The following is a 21,383-nucleotide window of genomic DNA, read 5'->3' as shown; positions in this document are numbered from 1 at the left end:
AACTGCGCAGATGTGTCTGTGTGTGTTAACTCTCTGACAAGAGACTTTATACAAAAGCGCAGTTGGCACTCTTCCTTTTTGATGTTCCAGTATGTGGTTTGGTGCCCCCTCCATTAGGTAGGTAGTGATCTGTGCAAATGTAGATATTTATATTGTACATTGAATTTTCTGTCACCATATTTAAAATTTGAATGAATATTGTTTTTATGTTTTTTTTTCCTTTTAAGCTTTATCCAAACAGTTTACTGCTCTGGTCATTTTTACTTATAACTACAGTTTTTCTTCCTTCACTGTTATTTATGGAAAATAATTACGAATTTGGTATGTATATGTAGTATTGATGTGACTCTGGAAGGTAATTTTCTATTTTTGAAGTGAAACCTGATCTTACAGGACGTGCAGCCCTGCAGAAACGTATTATGGCTTTGTTGAGGAAAATTGAACATTGCATCAATGGTGTGCAACCAGTAAGTGTCTTTGCATGAGTTAACATTATTTTTGGTAAATAATACACTGGTTCAGTTGTAATCTGGTAGAATGTAAATAATTTAGAAATAAAGATAACAACTCATAAATAATAGTGCTGATTGAACGAGTGAATACACTGTGCCAGGATTGCAGTTCTGCAGCTTAACTGAGTTGCGGGCTGTGCTAGACGGAATGGATGAGGGAGCAATAATGTGGGTGTAGGAGGGGAGGTTGAGGAAGGGTGGCTTACAGCTGAGAGGGAGACAACAGGTGCATGGTATAGGAAAATGATATGGACACTGGTACTGGTGAGTTCATACAGTGTGTGAAGATGACAGTGACTTGGAGAAGTGGATGAGGAATGAGCGGACGGAACAGAGGAAGGGGAGACTGCGGGGAACAGGTTGTGGGTGCACGATGAATGAAGTTAGGATCATGGGACCAGATAGGGTGGTTGTGAGGCAAGGGATTAACAGAAACTGAGGTCTAGAAGAACGAGGGAATGAAGGATGTGTTAAGAGGTCAACTCCAATCTACGTAAACAGAGAAGCTGGTGCTAAGGGGAAGGATCCATGTGGTATGGGTTATGAAGCAAGCATTGAAACCGAGCATATTGTACACAGCAGCATGTTCTGCCATTGGTTTGTAAATTCGGTTCTTGGCCACAGTTTGGCAGTGACCATTCATTTGGGTTGTCATGCCCACGTAAAATGGTGTGCAGAAATTACAGCAGAGCTGATATATGACATAACTGCTGGCTCACATGGGAGATAGGAGAAGGCTGCGATGGGTCTGGGATAGGATGTATTGGGTGGGTGTATCACACAGTTCTTGGACGTGGGTTCTCCACTGGGATATGACCTATATGGTAAGAGGCTGGTAGTGAGTGTGGCCTAATGATGGGTCAGTATGTTGCTCTGATTGGAATGGTAGTATACAGTACCACTTAGAGTGGGAGGGGGGGGGGGGCGGGGAGATTGTGGATCAGATGTTCCTCATTTCTGGATATAATGATAAATATTTGAAACCCTGACAAAGACATGGTTCAGTTGTTGCAATCTGGGATGGTATTGGGTGACAAGTTGGCTTGCTTCTTTGCAGCTGGTTCCTAAATTTGGTGGGAGGATTAGGGGTGTGTGAGAATATGGTCCAGAAAGTCTGTCAGTGAACTAGATTTTGGAGATAATGCTTGTCTGGGAAGGCCTTAGGCCTTCACCATACTGGGAATGACAATTATCCTTACTGCTGATTCACAGAGCACAGTTGGACAGGATGTCTGGAAGTGATTTTTTTGCTGTGGAAATCATGAGAGCTATCAAAATGCAGATGCTGCTGATATTTAGTGGGCTTGATATGGACAGAAGTGTGGTTGAAGTTATCAGAGGTGTAGGTCTGCCCGGAAAGGTGGCATGTTGCACTGAGGACAACCAGATCAATGGGAGATAAGATGTTGAGTCTGTGGGGGATTGAGGATAGAGTGTCCTGGCCTTGAGTCCAGGTCATGAAGATTCATTATTGAACCTAAAACAGACAAAGGGTTGTCATACCCACATAAAATGGTATGCAGAAATTACAGCAGAGTTGATATATGACATAACTGCTGTCACACATGGGAGATAGGGGAAGGCTGTGATATGGATCTGGGATAGGATGTAGTGGGTGGGTTTATCACACAGTTCTTGCACATGGGTTTTCCACTGGGATATGACCTATATGGCAAGAGGCTGGTAGTGAATGTGGTCTAAGGATGGTTTGCAGACTAGGAGATTTTCTCTAGGCAGTCAATAATCAGATTGGCATAAGAGGACGCCATGTGGATGCCCATGGCCATGCTGCAAATTTTTTTGTATATCTTTGCCTCAAAGAAGAGATAGTTCTGTGAAAGGATGTAATTAGTGAGATGTATAAGGAATATGGTAGTGGGTTTTTTGGATTCGGAAGGATGTTGGATAGGTAGTTTTAGATAGCAGCAAGATTCTGAGCATAGTTGTGGGCAGGGAGGTGGTATCAACAGTGATGAGTAGGGATCCAGGTGGTTATGGAAGTTGGAAGGATGAGAGTTGGTGAAGTAAGTGGTTTGTATCTTTAATACAGGAGACTAGACTCCTGATCCTTGTCTCCATTCTTCACTCAGCCACTCCATCAAACACAGTCCATGCGTGCATGTGCCTCTGTGTGCTGTAGCTTGAAAAAAGGATTCATTTGAAAGCAGGGAAAGTTTTGTTTATATGACTCAACATCTCTACAATTCAGTGAGTTGCTACCTTTACTCGTAAACTGTTATTACTGTAACACCAATAACATTTTGTTTCCTTAGTTCAGTAATTGTTAACTAGTATGTATTTTATTTCTAAGGCATGGGAGGAGACATTTCGTAACTGGGAGGCTTCAACAAAGTTATTAACATCATATCCTAAATCCAAAATGGAAGATGGTCAGGTTGAACCATTTCATCGTTCTGTAGGAAAAAGAAGAGCTTCACATCAAAATTCAGAACATGAACTTGAGGTAATTTTACATCATATCATAAAAAGTGCTAAACATCAATAGATTTAGTTGATAAATGCATTATTGCATTTTGACACAGTTTCATACAAAACATGTAATCACTATACTAAGTCTTATACTTTAACTCAGAGTGTGACATTAGCCTGTAAACTATTTGAAAATGTTCTGTTAAATAAATTAAATTTCTTTCTTTTAACTTTGTGTTGTTTTGTTACATGATCAATAATCCATTAATGTTTGATTTGGTATTGTTACGGAACTTGCAGGACCAAATAAATGAATGGGCCAACATGACAGGGTTTCTTTGTGCCTTGGGTGGTGTTTGCCTGCAGAGAAAGTCTCCCTCACGGCCCTCTCTGGGCATTGGTCTTTTGGCAACAAACATGGAACCACGTAAATGCAATTTAACGAATACAAATCAGGATGTGCAATACTGCCCTGTAACACAGTAAGTCATTTCACTATCCAAATTAATAAAAATGAGGATGTGTTTTGAAATGACATTGAAATTTCTGTGGACTGTACATAAATTGATGCTTTAAAATGTACAACATTAGATCAAAGTAAAAATGAGTTATCATATCACAGTGAAACAGGTAATTAATGTGAAATAGCTCCCTGCGACAATCTGTTACATGAAATAGCTTTCATTTTCTCTCTCTTCACCCCTCTCCTCTCCTTTGTCTCTCTATCATTTTTAGTCTTATTGTTCTTTAAAGTAGAATGCTTATCAGTAGTTTGATTCAGAAGTGCTTAGAACAAAATGGATAGCATTTTGATATCCTATAGTTGTGGATGTCTTTTGTCATTGTACTTTTCTTGCTGGTTTTGGTGAAAACTCAAACAGGTATTCAGAGATTCCCTATTCTAAAACATTAGTCAAAGATTTCTTAGGATGACATTTAATTATCTGATCCTTGAAGGACTCTATAAATGGAGAAAATTGTAGAAACATGAATTCGAGTTGTTCAGTTAAGATTCTGGCTTGCTGAATAAAAAAAGAAAGAAAAAACAACTTTAAATTTAATTTTACAGAAGCTTTTCAGCACAATCTTTGTTTAATGAATACTGTTCCTGAATCATTACTTTATGATGTTTTCCATTAGAAATCATATAATATTTTAATTTCTTGATTGGCACATTACCTTTCTTTCATTTTATAACTTAGCAATGGCTTCATATGAGTGATGATGCAACAGCAGTTTCCAAATATGTACTTAACAGATGAGCTTCTGGTACAACATATCTATTTCTCAACAAAAATAATTTTTGGAAATATAATGTAATTGGATAGATAAAAGAATCTCCTCATGAAGCGCTGGCAGGAGAACACACATATAACAGCTACTATTGTTTGCAAGCAAAAGACTGGTTGTTGGGGACTTGACCAGACAAGCAGTCTGTCCAGTACAGTCCCCAGAAATCAGTCTTCCTTTTCATCCCGTCCAGTAAGTCTCCCCTGACTTGGGATTCTGGGTGACTTATCTGAACTCTACCCCTTTTCCTAAATCTCACTAGTCCTTTTCCTTCACCCCTCGTCCTTCCCCTTCAACCCTTCTGCCAGAAGGAGGAGCCACTGGCTCTTGAAAGCTTGCAAACTGTAATACCTCTCTTATATGTGTGTTCTCCTGCTCCACTTGGTGAATAGATTTTTCATCTGTCCAGTTACATAACATGTTGTATTTGTTATTTCCAACTACTGCTTGGTTGGGTACTTTTTGTTTTCACACAGTAGATTCATAGTGCCTAAACACATCAATTTCTTCATTGTGTTCTTCCATTTTTACACTTCAAGTATTCCATAAAGTCATATTCATGTGGTTTAACATTCTGGCTAATTGATTCATTTTCATTTCCACCTTATGCCTCACTGTCTTTGTCACTTCTTAAGATCACTATATGTGCATTGGCCTCCCTTTACAGACAAATTAGGTGACTGGTTGTAGGCACTGGAAGGGGGCAGATATAATATTTGGTGCCACTCTTAATTTAATATTGGAAACAGAAGGTAAAAATTCTAAAAGACAACTTCTCCGAAAAATTTAAAGGCAAAGCTGTTGTTGATAACCAGTGTGGTGTACAGACACATCCAGCAAATAGCTAAGACCAACATTATGTAATGCTACTAAAGCATTTTGTGTGGCTACTCTGAAAACCACTACCATATTTGCATACATGTATCTGGAATTAGTGAATAACCTGAGAGTTGTGGTCTGAGTCAAGTAGAAGATTTCACAGACAGTGTACATACTTGCAGTTATGTTGTTGTCATTCTAGTATGGCATTCTTAAACTTTTGTTGTGATTAAAAGAAGGAAGATGATACCTACCTTAAACAACTTTACACACTTTTACATTCCTCCCACAGATCACTTTCTAAAGCCCAATGATAATGGCACAGAAATGACATAGACAAATTTCAGATGGGACTGGAGGCCTCTAGTTTGCACCTACATGCTTGCAGCAGATGTGTCATCGCTATATGTCTGAAACCCTGTGACTATTAGAAAATCTGGTCATGTGTCTGTGATTGGGCAGGTCTGTTTAGCATTACTGCTACTACTCCACATGAAGAACAGCTTAGAAAAAGTGACTTCCATTGAAGGCCACACTATTTGGCAAACTTGATGGTCACTCTCATTGGGTTACCCTGTAAATCACTACAGAAGGGGAAAAACACTGGAAAGAAGCAAATGCTGATCTTTGGATCATGAGATGTTAGAACTCTCCTGGACTGGAGGGAAAAAAATAACTGTTCTCACTTGTAAACTTTTTAGACTGGACACTGTTATTCCAGTTTTAAGTGAATTCAGAATCTCTGGTGAAGAGAGAGCTACTGAACCTTGTTTGAGTTAAATTGTTTTGCAGAAAGGAAGTCATAGAATTACTGACCTAGTTCTCATAGGCTTCCCTCAATAGCAGCAATGTGCTAGATTGGGACATAAAAACAATAATAACAATAATTACATTCATTTTTTTTCATTTCTGTTCAGTTACTACACAAAATAAATGTTCACATTTTGTTAGTCAATATATAAATATTGACTAACAAGTACATATACTGAAATAATTTCAAGATATGAAGCAGGGCATATTAGGAAACATTCGTCGTTGAGAAAATTGTAGTGAGTCAGATAACACTTCTAGCATGTCCTTTTTTCACATTGTTTGTCACTAACTGACACCAGGCCCATCAGTTGGCAAGACTCAGTGGAACCAGGAGTATCTCTGAAGATGTCCTGTGCAACTCTGCACACAAATCAGAAACTAAAAATTTTCATGGATGGATGATTCGCCAGCAGCTAAGACAGACAGTTGTGAAAATCATCATTGTATTATATAACGAGTCTTAGAGTATAAAGATGATGTTCTTATTTGGTAAAGGGTAACTGAGAACTTGCCTCCAGTATCTGAAAATGTTGACATCTAGATCTGGAACCAAGATATTCGGAGATTCCTTAGATTAGCACCAATGCATGTGGCAGAAAAGGAGCAAAGAATTGTGATAGCAATTATGCAAACACTCTTTTCTCAGTGTCTGCGACACAGGAAACTTCAGGTATCCTGTGTTGTGTTGATCAAAATTTTTTGCATCAATTCTGCACACAAATGAACAATATTTTACTTCTAATATCTACAGATATACACACCACATTTTGCTGCTGAGGTTTGCTCTCAGTATCCTGATTATTAATCCTCCGATAATAGCAACTCTTATTCAACAACTCTAGCCATAGTTTTTGTCAAAGATTTTTATACAAACAAAACCAGACTTCAGCAAAATATTGTTTCAGGTGAAATGAAACTGTATGTTTAAATGATTGAAACCTGTGCATACCTATTTTATCTACAGTCATATTGATAAAGGCAGAAATAAAATGCTTATTATACTTCATCTTGCTATGTAGAGGATGCTTCTTGAACATTACTTATGCTTTTCTTTATGTACTGAATGCAGAAAGTAAAAAATTGATGCATGGCAACTAGCATTCTTGAAAAAATACATTTGCTGTGTGTCTTTGCATGGTTTTTTGCCTTAAATTTTTTCAATTCATGAGTAGTATAGGCAATTGCAGACTTGGTCAACACTAATAGATGTTTCTGGACAGAAAAACAAACAAATCCATCAAGCACCTTTCTCATGGGATTAACTAATGAGACAGCAGATACAGACTTACAGTTTTATTCACTTATGTCTTTAGTTTCTGTATCACTGAATACAAAGTTCTTTAGTCATGGAATGAATCAGTAGAAAATAACATATTTTGCAGCATCAATTCTGCAAGCCAATAGCTGTATGATTTCCTATTAGCTATTTGAATTACAGTTTAATACAGAAATGAAAAAGTCATATAATCAAAAATAAACTGTGTTATTGTTTTTCCACAGTACTCACATTCTGTTCAATGATTCAATTTTTTAAGAGTGGTAACATTGACAAAAATTTTTGCAGGTTTGTTGGACAACTTTTGAGGCTTCTTGTTTGCAACAATGAAAAGTTTGGTGCACAGATTCAGAAGCATGTGAAGGAATTAGTTGGACATGAAATGTCTCCAGCATTGTACCCGATTCTGTTTGAACAGATAAAAGCAATTGTGGAGAAATTCTTTGACCAGCAAGGTCAGGTCAGTGAAACTCATTTTTACTTTTAATGACCTATGGAACAGAAGGAAAGATTGTATTTACCAATAGCTGAATAATTATTTCCGGATCAAGACTTTGAAATATACAAGTTAATAAAACTCGGTAGGGTCTCTAGATTTCCAAACTTTCAAATATTCTCTCATCAGGAGAAAGGAGAAATAGGATGAAAATTAGAGTTTCATAACAGATGGGGAACGATTGGGCAAAGGTATAAAGAAATGGTGCGAAGCATGTGTAACAGAGAAGGTAGCATGTAGGATAAAAGAACGGTGTGCTGTATACTTGGAAAGGAAAAATAAGCAACTCAAAATCTTGAATCAAGCAATGAGAGGTGAGAGGAATAAGTAAAAAATAATGGTGAAAGAACAAACTTCTGACGTTTAACTTTTAGTATCATAGATTAATACTATGTGGGTGACAAGAGCTCATAATGTATTGGAGAGGTACTTCTCATCTTCAGTGTTCAGATTAAAGGGAGATTTAATGTCCCATCAGTGATGAGAGCAATTGCTTTCTACGAAGGAACCATTTGTCCCAAGTGATTTAGAGACATCACAGGAAGCTTAATTCTGGGTAGTTGAATAAAGATTTGGACATTAATCATCCCAAATGAAGTTCCAGCTTTTGTAGAACTATGGCACGTTGCTAGGTTCAGAGTTTCGAAGGTTGATTAACATCACAAGCCCTGTTGTTATGTTCTGGGGGATGATCAGATTACAGTATTGGTGTTGTTAGTGTACACATTTTGTATGCTGGTGTTTACTCTGATCAGCAGTGTGGTAGTGGTCATTCCCTTACAATGTACTGAACAAAACTTGCACTTCAGTGGGAAATGTTTCTCTTATCTATATGTCTATTTGTGAGTTTAAACTATGAGGTACTGAGAAGCTACATTGAGCAGGTTTTACAATGGGATGGCTAGATATTATGTTATACTGAGGCATGTTTAGAACTGACACAGATCCTCTCAAATATGTTACCAAGATTTTAGTTGACTATGGACGGTGTGTGGATCAATTTTGATAATGATGATCTCATTTCAGGATGTGATTTACAGAAGTCACTGTTACCACAGGAGCTGATTAAAACATTCTGTTAAAGCTGTTGTTGTGTAATAAGGAGAACACATGTTTTACCACTCTTACGAGGCAATGTTTAGCTAGGGTATGCATTTTCTACTAATGTAGGGCTTCTAAAAATTACAAAGCTAGAGATTCAATCATATTTTACAATTTGGATATATATATATATCAATCCTGCTTCAGTTGTTTTGATGGTTGCTATGTAGATGCTCATATAATCTAAAATATTTTTAACAATCTTTATTGATTCTCATGCTTAGCTGTGATTTTTACAGGTTATGAGATAACTGTTTGGAATGATTTCTGTTATTTTCAGGTTATTGTAACAGAAATCAGCACACAGTTTATTGAACATATCATCTTCATTATGAAAAATGTCCTTGAAAGCAAGACAGATCAACCTTCAGAACACCTTGGTGTTACAAGTATTGAAGGAATGATGCTTGCAATTGTAAGGTAGAGTATATCTACAAATTGAACTACAAATAGAATTGTGGGTACTTTTGAATGAGTATGACAAATGTACTGTCATAAAGTGCTACAATTGAATTAACTAGTGACTGACAAAACTTCGCATGAAACATTACCACATCCAATACCCAGGAGGTAATAGACTTTTTAAAAGATCTGTAGTGGTGTTGTTAAACTGCTTTATTGAAACATAAGTTAATGTTTTGGTATGTAATATGAGCACATTGATTTTATTATTGCATATTTTGTGTGTGTGTGTGTGTGTGTGTGTGTGTGTGTGATAGACAGACCATATAGCAGAGATGCTGAGTTGCAGATAGGCACAACAAAAAGACTGTCACAAATATAGCTTTCAGCTAGTAAGGCCTTCGTCAAACTTAGACAACAAACACACACATACACACTCATGCAAATGCAACTCACGCACACAGGACTGCAGTCTGAGGCAACTATCATGAAGGGATGTACATACTCTGCAACCAGTGTATGATACTCGACTCTCAACGTGCCTTGTAGAGCAAACACAACTCACACATGCATGACTACAGTCTCAGGCAACTGAGGCCACACTGCCAATTTGTCTGAGACTGCAGACGTGTGTGTGAGTTGTGTGTGTGTGTGTGTGTTTGTGTTTGTTTGTCGGCTAATTTTGATGAAGGCCTTACTGGCTGAAAGCTAGGTTTGTGATAGTCTTTTTGTTGTGCCTAACTGCAACTGAGCATCTCTGCTATATGTTGAGTAGCAACTTTCCTTTTCACAACATTGTTACATTCCATCCCCCTGGACTGAACCTCTGTTAACCAACCTCACTCCCATTTACTCTTCAGTCTTCTCCTATTTCCCTTTCCTCTTTAGCCATTCACGCATCTTTTCATCCTACATAGTTGTGTTTATCTTTATACTATATACCTCATTAGTTTTCTATGCATCCTCTTTGGTTTGAAGCTGGCACAGAACTACAGTAGAATAACTTTGGCTTCCCTCTGACACCCATGCCTCCATCTTTGCTACCCTCCCTGTTTACCTTTCCCCTGTTGCTTCATAACCTGGGTTGTGAGTAACTGAATCCACTTTCCCTTCTTCCCCTTTTTTTCCCATCTCTCCTCCCTAACGAAGGAACAAAGTTCTGAAAGATAGGATACGTAAATTTTCTGTTCTGTTTTGTGTATCTATCGGCTGTACTGAGCTGAGGTAAGTACTGGCCAGCCCCTCTATCTCTTTGTTAGTGTTGGTTCACATCTTTATATGAGATTTTCCATTAATCCTCTATGTACTCCTTCCACCTTTCTGCTTTCCCTTCTTTGCTTAGAACTGGGTTTTCATCTAAGCTCTTGATATTCATACAAGTGGTTCTCTTTTCTCCAAAGGTCTCTTTAATTTTTCTGTATTCAGTATGTATCTTACCCCTAGTGAGATAAGCCTCTACTTCCTTACATTTGTCCTCTAGCCATCCCTGCTTAGCCATTTGCACTTACTGTCGATCTTGTTTGAGACGTTTGTATTCCTTTTTACCTGCTTCATTTACTGCATTTTTATATTTTCTCCTTTCATCAGTTAAATTCAATATTTCTTCTGTTACCCAAGATTTCTACTAGCCCTCATCTTTTTACTTAGTTGATCCTCTGCTGCTTCAGTATTTCATCTCTGAAAGCTACCCATCCTTCTACTGTATTTCTTGCCTCCATTCTTGTCAATCATTCCCTAATGCGCTCCCTGAAACCCTCCACCATCTATAGATCAGTCAGTTTATCCAGGTCCCATCTCCTTAAATTGCCACCTTTTTGCAGTTTCTTCAGTTTTAATCTGCAGTTCATGACCAAAAGATTGTGGTCAGAGTCCACATCTGCCCCTGGAAATGTCTTACAATTTAAAACCTGGTTCCTAAATCTCTGTCTTACCATTATATAATCTATCTGATACCTTCTAGTATCTCCAGGCTTCTTCCATGTATACAACGTTCTTTCATGATTCTTGAACCAAGTGTTATGTATGATTAAGTTGTGCTCTGTGCAAAATTCTACCAGGTGGCTTCCTCTTTCATTTCTTACCCCCCCCCCCCCCCCTTCTATATTCACCTACAACGTTTCCTTCTCTTCCTTTTCCTACTATCGAATTCCAGTCACCCATGACTATTAAATTTTCATCTCCCTTCACTGTCTGAATAATTTCTTTTATCTCATCATACATTTCATCAATTTCTTCGTCATCTGCTGCAGCTAGTTGGCATATAAACTTGTACTACTGTAGTAGGCGTGGGCTTTGTGTCTATCTTGGCCACAATAATGCGTTCACTATGCTGTTTATAGTAGCTTACCTGCACTCCTATTTTTTTTATTCATTATTAAACCTACTACTGCATTACCCCTATTTGATTGTGCATTATGTAGTCAATATTTGTCATGTAATAGTTACTTTACTAATGGTAATGTGAAACCTGTGCTGTGGCATAGCCATGTTACTTTGGAGTATTATTACTGATCAAATACGGAGTAGAAGGAAAGAAGTCTTAATCTCAAAACAAGGTCATTGTTACATAAGAAGCCAGTTACAGTTCACTGTCTCGGGACAGCCATACAAACCGTTGTATGAAAAAGTAAAATTACCTGTAGTTATTTCAGTTCGATGAAGAGAAGCTGGAAGCATGAGGGATCTGGGAGCAGCTTGAGAGAGTCAGTGGAACACCGTTTCCAGCCACTTCTTCCTGAGAATGACATTGCTACAGACAATGATTGGCACACTTACTTTCAAAATCAAACACATATTGAATATCTTAACAATCATGTTGTACTTACTTTTACAGAAGAAGAGGTACCCTCAGAAATCTGCAAGATGAAGAAATCGGATTCCTCAGGACTTAACGACATTTAACCTGAGGTCTTGTAACATGCAGCTCCACAGATAGTGACTCCTTTAATATCCATTCTTAATGACTCACTCATCCTAGGATGTATTACAGAGATCTTGAAAACACTAAGAGCAGTATTTATTAAAAGGGGAGATGACAAAGATGCACCAGACCTAAGGAGTAATAGACCCATATGCATAATAAACACTTTGGCTAAACTGAGGTGAGGCTCCTGTGTCACTGTTCGCAGGCACACAGTGAGCTTCATGGCTTGCACCAGAGTCATTTTGGATTCAGAAAGGGGAAGTCTATTGATGATGTATTATAGAGGATTATAAGAGTAGTAGATGGCACACCTAGACAATATGCTTTGGCTACAGTGGTGCAGATTGCAGAAGTGATGTTCACCGGATTAAGAGCTCTTGAAACACAAATTCCTCTTCAGTAGTCTGGTGAACAAGTGCAGAAGACGAACTGTTGAGTGACAGGTTGGACAGGTAAAGATAAACAAATATATCACCACAGGCTGTCCTCAGGCTCCATCTGTGGGCCAGTTTTTTGAAGGAAGGAAGGAAGGAAGATTAGAGACAGAGCACAAACTCTAAATGTTTCAAGCATGGGGAAAGAAATCAGCCATGCCCTCTGAAAGGCACCATCTAGGCACTTACTTGGAGCAATTTAAGGAAATGAAGGAAAATCTAAATCTGGATGGTCGGATGTGGATTTGAACAATCGTCCTCCCAATTGTGAATCAAGTGCGCCAACTACCACCACCACACATGGTCCAATGAACCGTTGCTAGCTGTAGTGGATGGGGAAGGTGACATAGGCAGCAGCATCAGTTATGCAGATGACTTTCTAGTAGTTGCCTCAGAAGACTCGTGGGCAAAGCCGGAGCTAAAAAACAACAAATGCTCCATCACTGAAGCAGCAATGGTGCATTAATGATAAAATCAGAGATTGTCAACTAGACAAACTTATTTTCACCTGTGGACTCTCCAACTAAAAGTGACTTAACTGTGAAGTTAGGATTTACATAAATAAAAAAAAGAGATTTCTCAGCTCAAATCAGTAAAGTCACTGAGAAACTGGGCAAAATAATGCATAAGCTAGCCCATGTTGTAACTGTTAGTTATAAATTACCGTTGTCAGCAGTGATACTGTATCATTATACCATCGTTGTTGTCATTATTGAAATCACAGCAAGTGTGCGGGTCCAGTAGCTGCACTATCAACATGGGAAAACACACCTAAGACATATGTGGTGAACTGTTCTTCTAAGATGTTTGGGAGCATTTAGTGCAACACCAATAGAAGCATTTTTAGTAATTCTGGGAATATATTGCATTGATATAATTGCCAGATTCAGGTCTGCATGCTATTTGTTTCAGAAGGAGAACACTGAATATGTGAGGCAAATCATTGGGAAACAAATCATGAATAAAGTGCAACTTAAGTCCTGGATAACTGGTATGTGCTAGGAGAACTAGTACATGTGAGAGGTATTGGGATAATACAGACACTGTCTGTTATGTTTATCAGTTTTTCACTGACATCTGAGAAAGGAAGTAACTGCAGTATATGAACCCAAGTTCATGATCCATTCCAGAAAAGGATGTAAGCTGTATCCTGTAAAGATGGAAATAATAGGACAAATGCGAATGTGGAGAGAGCAGTACATCTGATTATACTGTATTACAGTGTTTTCTAAATGGAGATATCAGGGGTAACATCACTGTAGGTGTGGACCTTCAACTTGGCATTAAAAATCCCTGATTCCTAGACAGCTAAAAATAACATTATTTAACAAATATCCCACAGGTATCGTGTAAGGTTTAATGCACAAAAAATTATAAGCAGCTGACATGCCAAACATAACAAAGAATACTGTAGTCACATTTTCACATAACAGTAAGAACAATCATTGTTGCCTAATATAATAAACACACATATTGAATACTGTTGTCGTAGATAGACATTTTTGGTATGCAGTAAGTCATGTGTGGTTCATGCAGTGAACCATGTAACTAAACACCCGGCAACGCACAAGACATGGTAACAGTGAGTCTACAAAAGCATAGGGCTTTATCTAAAAAATAGAGGTTGTTAAGAGGCACAATGGGTGCTGTGACAAGTTTTACCAAGACCAGCATGGATCCAATGTAAAATAGAGTGCATTTTATAATTAATTTTAAGAACTGGTGAAGGTTATATATACATTATATTTGAGGTATAATTCTTCAGATTTATCTTTTTTCCCTCTATTTATTTTTCCTTTTATTATTATTATTAGAATCACCCAAAGCTCAAAAAAATCATGAACTTCTAAGCATAATACCATGTATACATATATAACACATTATAACAAAAAAATGAAATGAAGTGCTTATTATCAAACTATAATATTTGTTTACAGGTATGTGCGACATTTAGACATGACTGTTCATGCTATTCACATAAAAACGAAGCTTTGTCAACTAGTAGAAGCAATGATGAAACGCCGAGATGACTTAGCATTTCGACAGGAAATGAAATTTCGAAATAAGCTTGTGGAATATCTAACTGATTGGGTTATGGGAACATCTCACCAGATAGCACCACCAGGTTCTGGTGATGTCACAGTTATTACGAGGTAATAACATAAAATAACTGACTGGCATATAATGTAGTAATTAAATAAATAAACAGATTGAGAGAAGTCCTGCGAGTAAAATCTATTAATGAATTCACCTTAAACATAATACAGATTGTGTATTTGTAATTTTCATGTGGTTATTATGTTTAACGTGATGAAATTATGGTGCACATGTTGTCAGTAATGTATAAAACTTTTTATTATAATGCCTAGATAGCTACTCTTTCTTGATATAAAGCAATCAGTTTCAACTACACTTCGTAGTCAGCTTCAGATCATATAGTCATTACAATAGTAACTTGTCAGTTCAGTAAATTGTAACTTCCCTACTCACGATGCGCTTTAGTGATCTGACAAGTTACAGCAGTTGAAACTATATGGCTTGAAGATGATTTGAAAGAGTGTTTGAAACAAGTCACCTTGTTCATAGAAAGTGCTGCAATCTAGACTGTAATAGGAAGGTTATGTTATGCTTTCACATTCAGAATTATTCTTGTGACTTATCTGTATATACAGTTAAAAACATACATTCTTGCTATAAGTTTTTAAGAAATTATATTTATTTCTTATCCTTCTTTTTGATAGAGATCTTGACCAAGCATGTATGGAAGCAGTGGCAGCATTACTACGTGGCTTACCTCTTCAGCCAGAAGAATCAGACAGAGGTGATTTAATGGAAGCCAAAAGTCAACTGTTTCTTAAGTAAGTAAATTACTAGTCTTGGATATGGAAATAGATGTAAAGATGTTATGATTATGACTAAAGCAGCAGAACATTTGGATGAAAATACTGGAACTAACTACTGATTTAAAAATTAGAGACAGACAGCCACCCACTTGGCAAGAAGCATAAATTGATAAAGTGGTAGATGCCCACTTCAAAGATCACAAAACTGCATTGACCCTCAGTAGGAGAAGGGAGATGCGCAAGAAAGGGAAGGGAGAGAGTAAGAGAAGTATTGTTATACAGTAGAGAGGTAGCCAGTAGTGGCAAAATGTGGATAAATTCTGGCAGCAGTCAGAAAATTGGGAGGGCATAATCTTAGAGAGATAAGGTGGAGACAGCAATAAAATGTTGGAATGGTTGAGAAATATCATGGAAAACAATGAGAAAAAAGTGGTTGCCAGAGGAGGAAGAGGACTGATACATATTTGAGTCAGTGTGATTGTGAAATGGGGGATCTGTCAATAGGACAGTTGTGCTGTGTGCAGTGAAAGGGAACTGAGTGGGAGAGGATTGTGAAATGGAGGATCTGTCAATAGGACAGTTGTGCCGTGTGCAGTGCAAGGGAACTGAGAGGGAGAGGATCAGGGGAGGGGGGGGGGGGAGGGGGGGATGACACAAATGGCTTTGGTGTTGAAGCAGTTGAATTCATATGTGTTACAGTGCCCAAAAGTTTCAACAATCAGGAGCTTTGCAGTTGGCCACAGGCTGCAGTAACCATTCATGTGGATAGACCAACACATAGTCATCAAATGCACTCTGAACACTGCAAAGTAATTGCAGCACAGCTACTAGACGATGTGGCTTCTTTCATTCAACACCCTGTTTTTGATTGGATTGGAAATGCATGCAGCTACACATACGTAGGAGGTGGGGGCTGAGCATACTGGACAAATCCTGAAAGTCATGGAGTGCAGGATTGAAAGCAAGTGTGGCTTAGGATTTGTCTAAGCTCAGAGTGCAATTGAAAATCTTTTTAGTTGGGAGGAGGGGTAGGGGATTGAAGTACAATATCCCTATCTTAGAGCACAACAATGGGATATCTGTTTATAGAATAACTGCATGAATACACTATGGCAATGTTGTCAGTGTATTCAGATTATGTGTGTTTGCTGCTATAGATACAGTGATTGCAGGTGCTAAGGTTGTGAAAACTCTGTATCATGGACTTGCTTATTCAATAATAGCATAACATAGCTTTTCCTGTAGCACTAATCAGAGAAAAATGTAGAAGAGGCTAATCAAAAAAATGAAAAGAGTACCAATATGATCAGCCATCCAACTTATATTCAACCAACAAAATGTATTTCCAGTGACCTGTGTTTACATTCTAGAAATAGCCCCTTCAGGAGGAAAAAATAACCTAGAAATTTTTCCTGTAAGTGGGGAAATACACAACATTAGCCTTCGAAAAGGCAAACATTCATCTGGTGAGCCAAAGATTCGACAGAAATCAAAATGGGGTTATATATGTCGGCAGCCTACCCTTCATCAAATTACCCCTATTGATTAGAAACAAAATCAGACACACTTCTTATGTCCTATATATTGCACATCTGCACATTGTTAGATGTGTGAATCAAATAAACAAAAAAGATGTAGGAGGAACTTTTTTTGTGTGAGGTGATGACAGCTGACAGTGTCTAAATACTGGTGGTGATCAGTGTGTTTCATATGACAGAGATTTCTACAAGGGTTGGAACTTAAATAGTGGCAACTATTTATTCACAACCAATACAAAAGAGTTAAATGTTTGTACCTGTTACTGACCTTCAAAGTAGTCATCAAAGTAGAACCTGCTGCCAGCAATGTGGATGGTGTAGTATACCGTTAGCAGAGCCTGTTCTGTTGATGGTGCGAATGGAGCAGTCTACTACCTGTCTAATCTCTGGAACAGTTCTGAAGCGTGAATGCCACGAAGTGGTTCCTTCATCTTCAGAATCAAATCAAAGTCACAAGGAGTTAAGTCCGGGGAGTATGGTGGGTGGTACAGTACTTCCCAGTCCCATCGACCAAACAGGACAGCCACAGCTTGCGCTGTACGTGCCCGCACATTGTCATGCAAAATGATGGGTGGGTTGCACAGAAAGTGTCACCGCTTCTTTCACAAAGCTGTTCACAGGTGATGCTCCAAAAACGAACAGTATTACTGTGCATTGACAGTCTGCTGTGGAGGAACATAATACATTAGGATAACATCATCACAGTCGTTCACGAGAATCGCCTTAACTTTAGACTGCTCCATTCGCACCATCAACAGAACAGGCTCTGCTAACGGTATACTACGCCTTCCACATCACTGGCAACGGGTTCTGTACAACACTGGTTACTACTTTGAATGGTAGTAACAGGTGTGAACATGTAACTCTTTTTGTATTGGTTGAGACTAAATAGTTGCCACTATTTAAGTTCCAACCCTCATATTAAGCCATCAGAAAGATTCAGAATAACATTCAAGGTGTTAGCTTATTATGTTGAGAAGGACCATGTGAAGCAAATCTGAGAATACGTGTTGAAGTTTTGCTGAAGGAGACGGTGTCCTTGCCATAGGTCCATATCATGAAGATGCTATCAATGAATGTGAAGCAGAATAGGTATTTAATTTGCAGGGTAAACTGTAAGGGTTCCTCTAGGTGACCCATGAACAGGTTAGCATAGGAAAATGCCATGTTTGTACCATTGCAACTATACAGTTTCATTTATAAAGTTGCCTTCAGAGGAGAAATAATTATTGACCAGGATTTGATTGGCCAAGCACATTCGGCTGGAAGCAGTATGTCAGGATATGCATATTTCTGGACATTTCAAAGACTTCTCTTGAAATATTATAGTTTTTTTTTTTTTTTTTTTTAAAGAATGCAGTTTATGTCGGATTTTGACTGACGCTGGCCTCTATATAAATTTCCTGTCTCCTCTTGAATGAGATTTTAATCTCTTTAGTTAACCTTGGCTTACTTGTTTTTTAATGGGATTTCCAGATATCTTTTTAGAAAAGTTACTTTCAAATATTGACAGCAATTTGCTATGTAGTATATTCAATTTCACATTAGCATCTCTTTCTGTATATGCCTCATCTATCTCTTTGAACTTATTCTTAAAACATTGTACCCTGTTCTCATTAATGAGTATCAAGTGGCAGACTCTGCAAGAGAGGCGCTCTGCATCGCGGTGTAGCTTGCTTGCCAGGTTTTGAGAGGGTGCGTTTCTGGATGAGGTATCGAATATATTGCTTCCCCCTACTTATACCTCCCGAGGAGATCACGAATGTAAAATTAGAGAGATTAGAGCGCGCACGGAGGCTTTCAGACAGTCGTTCTTCCCTCGAACCATACGCGACTGGAACAGGAAAGCGAGGTAATGACAGTGGCACGTAAAGTGCCCTCTGCCACACACCGTTGGGTGGCTTGTGGAGTATAAATGTAGATGTAGATGTAGTTGTAGATTGCTTTGTATGAACATGCCTCAGAGATGTAAGATGCTGCATTGTTTATTTCTATTAATTGTGCTTCACGATCAGTTAGTCCATTAACAATTTGATACACGTTAATTGCTTCAGGTGAGCATTGTCTACAAAAATGTTTTTGAGTAGGGTCCTGCTATCTTTCTGCACATGAATTGGAAAGGTCACTACTGAAATCATATTGAAATAGCCAAATAATTATTCGATTTCATTTTTCCTGTAGAATCTTTTAAGAAATCTACGTTGAAGTCCACACAAACTACTAACTGTTTCTTCTTGTGTGCCAGGAATCTCAATAATGCATCTAGATTTGTCATAAATAGTTGGAAGTTTCCTAGAAGGGATCAGTAGACTGTTACAAGTACAAAAATGACTGGGCAAGGTAATTCAAAGATCAGAGGAAGACAAGGATGTACAATCTTTAATAGGACTGTATCTATTAGAGCACTGTTGTATTCAAACCAGGGTTCAGATTGAGGAGAGATTTACCTTCACCTAAAAGCCATACTGTGTAAATGCATAAACTCGTTTCAGCATTTTCAGGTTTTAATATCTCTTTTTGTGAGGGTAAAAACTGATTGATTTTGTGGCTTCATTAAGGAAGCTGTATAGTGAGTTACTTTACATATTGTGTTTACAAATACGAAATGTATTATATAATGCTTTGTGGATGACACATTTCAATATTAACACATATAGTCTGTTTGATTCCATATAGTTGCCTTTATTTACTTAGAAGCTGAAGTAATTCAGCTAAAATTGGCAAATGCTAAAGCTGTATATAAATTTTAAAATTAGGATTAAAGGTTTTCCAGACTTAGTGAAATGGAGATACCATTGTGACATCTTTTAATTAATGTTCATCTATGATTCCAGGTACTTTACTCTATTCATGAATCTTTTGAATGACTGTACTGATGCTCAGGATGTAGAAAAAGAGGTGTCAAGACAAAGGGTAACAGCAGGAAAAATAAGTACACTCCGTAATGCAACAATTCAGGCTATGTCTAATCTCCTTTCAGCTAACATAGACAGTGGACTAATGCACTCGATTGGTAACTATTTTCTTATTACTATTATGAATATAATGCACTAAAAATTTTGTATGAATACGGATAATAGTGGTATAAGTGCATTTGTATTCTGTCCAAATTCCCAATACTACAAACAGAGACATTTAAAATGGAAAACAATGCTCCTAGTTTTTGGAACTATAGAATTACGCAATTAAGGAACAATAATAGGCAATTCACTCTTAATCTACAGTCAGTGTGACCAGCCACAAGTTATCAGTGTCCCACAAGCAAGCCTCTGTCTTTCCTGAAGGAGAAATGTATGGTTCTCAAAGCTAGAAGCAGTGTTTTCTATTTTATAATTGAAAATACTGGTAGTTCCACTTACTGAACATAAGTGCTGAACATAAGTGCTGCCCAATAATTCCATTTCTTTGTAATTTTAATAATTATCTTACTTGAATTTTCCATTTTATAGTTTATATTTTGTCTTGCAAAGTAATAAAATTCTGAATAATTTAATGCAGTGCTTTAATTTGTGTTCACACTGTGTGCCAGGCTGAGACATGTCTGGTCAGGTCAGGATATGCATAGATATCAAACCTGTTTTTGGTTTGTGTTCACACAATGTGCTGGGCTGAGACATAACTGGCCAGGTCAGGACACGTGTAGATATCAAACCTGTTGTTTTGTATTGCGGTGTTCACACTGGCATCCAGGCTACACCAGCACAGCGAGAGCCACCATGCTGGCAAGGCAAGAGCCAACCCACACTGTGCCAGCAACATCCAAAATGTTAAATATTCGCGGCATGAGCCAGTGGCCCATTCAAGCTGGTGGAGCTACACTTCAGCTTCTGCAGTAAACATATTGAATGTCTCCATCTGTTTGCATAAGAAGAAGCACAGCCACTGTTTTGTCAACTTGTTGGTCAAGAAAAACATTTCATGTTTTATTTAATTTTATTTAAAGGACAAATTCCTTAACATTTCAGCGGCAGAGCAGTTACAAGTATTAGCTATATATCAAAATGCTCTCTCCTTTATGTGCTATTATTTTATAAAGCTTACTGTGATATCTTGAATTGATTATAATATATTAGTAAGTCCATGTTACATGAACCACTGTGTGTAGTATTCTGGCATAAATCATCTCTTCTTGTATGTCTTATGTCTACGCACATGATGAACCCACCCCCCCACCCCCCCCCCCCCACCCCCCGCTCTCTCTCTCTCTCTCTCTCTCTCTCTCTCTCTCTCTCTCTCTCTCTCTCTCACACACACACACACACACACACACACACACCACACACACACACATGCATTTAAATTGTTATGTGTTGATTCATCCTATGCATGAGGGAGGGGAAAGCATCCCCACCAGATGGCAATGCATTGGAAAGTACAGCATCTCTTAGAAAAATGAAGGAAGTAGTGGGCAAAAAACTGAAGAAGATTTTTTTATAACTCGAAAAGGACAAATTAGCTATTATTAAATCACACCAAGACATCACCCAAAAGATGATACTTACCACT

General features: G+C 38.0%; 1 protein-coding gene across 1 annotated transcript in view; it reads left to right on the top strand.

Annotated features, from left to right (window-relative positions):
• LOC126262186 (neurofibromin) overlaps positions 1 to 21,383 on the top strand; it is a 502,919-nt gene that overhangs the window by 150,193 nt on the left and 331,343 nt on the right. Inside the window, exons 15-22 of the mRNA XM_049958602.1 lie at positions 394 to 467; positions 2,824 to 2,976; positions 3,243 to 3,424; positions 7,429 to 7,600; positions 9,018 to 9,157; positions 14,434 to 14,649; positions 15,238 to 15,354; positions 19,712 to 19,890. Coding sequence (XP_049814559.1) covers positions 394 to 467; positions 2,824 to 2,976; positions 3,243 to 3,424; positions 7,429 to 7,600; positions 9,018 to 9,157; positions 14,434 to 14,649; positions 15,238 to 15,354; positions 19,712 to 19,890 — 1,233 coding nt within the window. The remainder of the gene's footprint in view (positions 1 to 393; positions 468 to 2,823; positions 2,977 to 3,242; positions 3,425 to 7,428; positions 7,601 to 9,017; positions 9,158 to 14,433; positions 14,650 to 15,237; positions 15,355 to 19,711; positions 19,891 to 21,383) is intronic.

The sequence above is a fragment of the Schistocerca nitens genome, chromosome 1, assembly GCF_023898315.1.
Source record: "Schistocerca nitens isolate TAMUIC-IGC-003100 chromosome 1, iqSchNite1.1, whole genome shotgun sequence".
Taxonomy (NCBI): domain Eukaryota; kingdom Metazoa; phylum Arthropoda; class Insecta; order Orthoptera; family Acrididae; genus Schistocerca; species Schistocerca nitens.
Note: the sequence above shows the minus strand (reverse complement) of the source record. Positions and strands in the feature narration are given on the sequence as shown.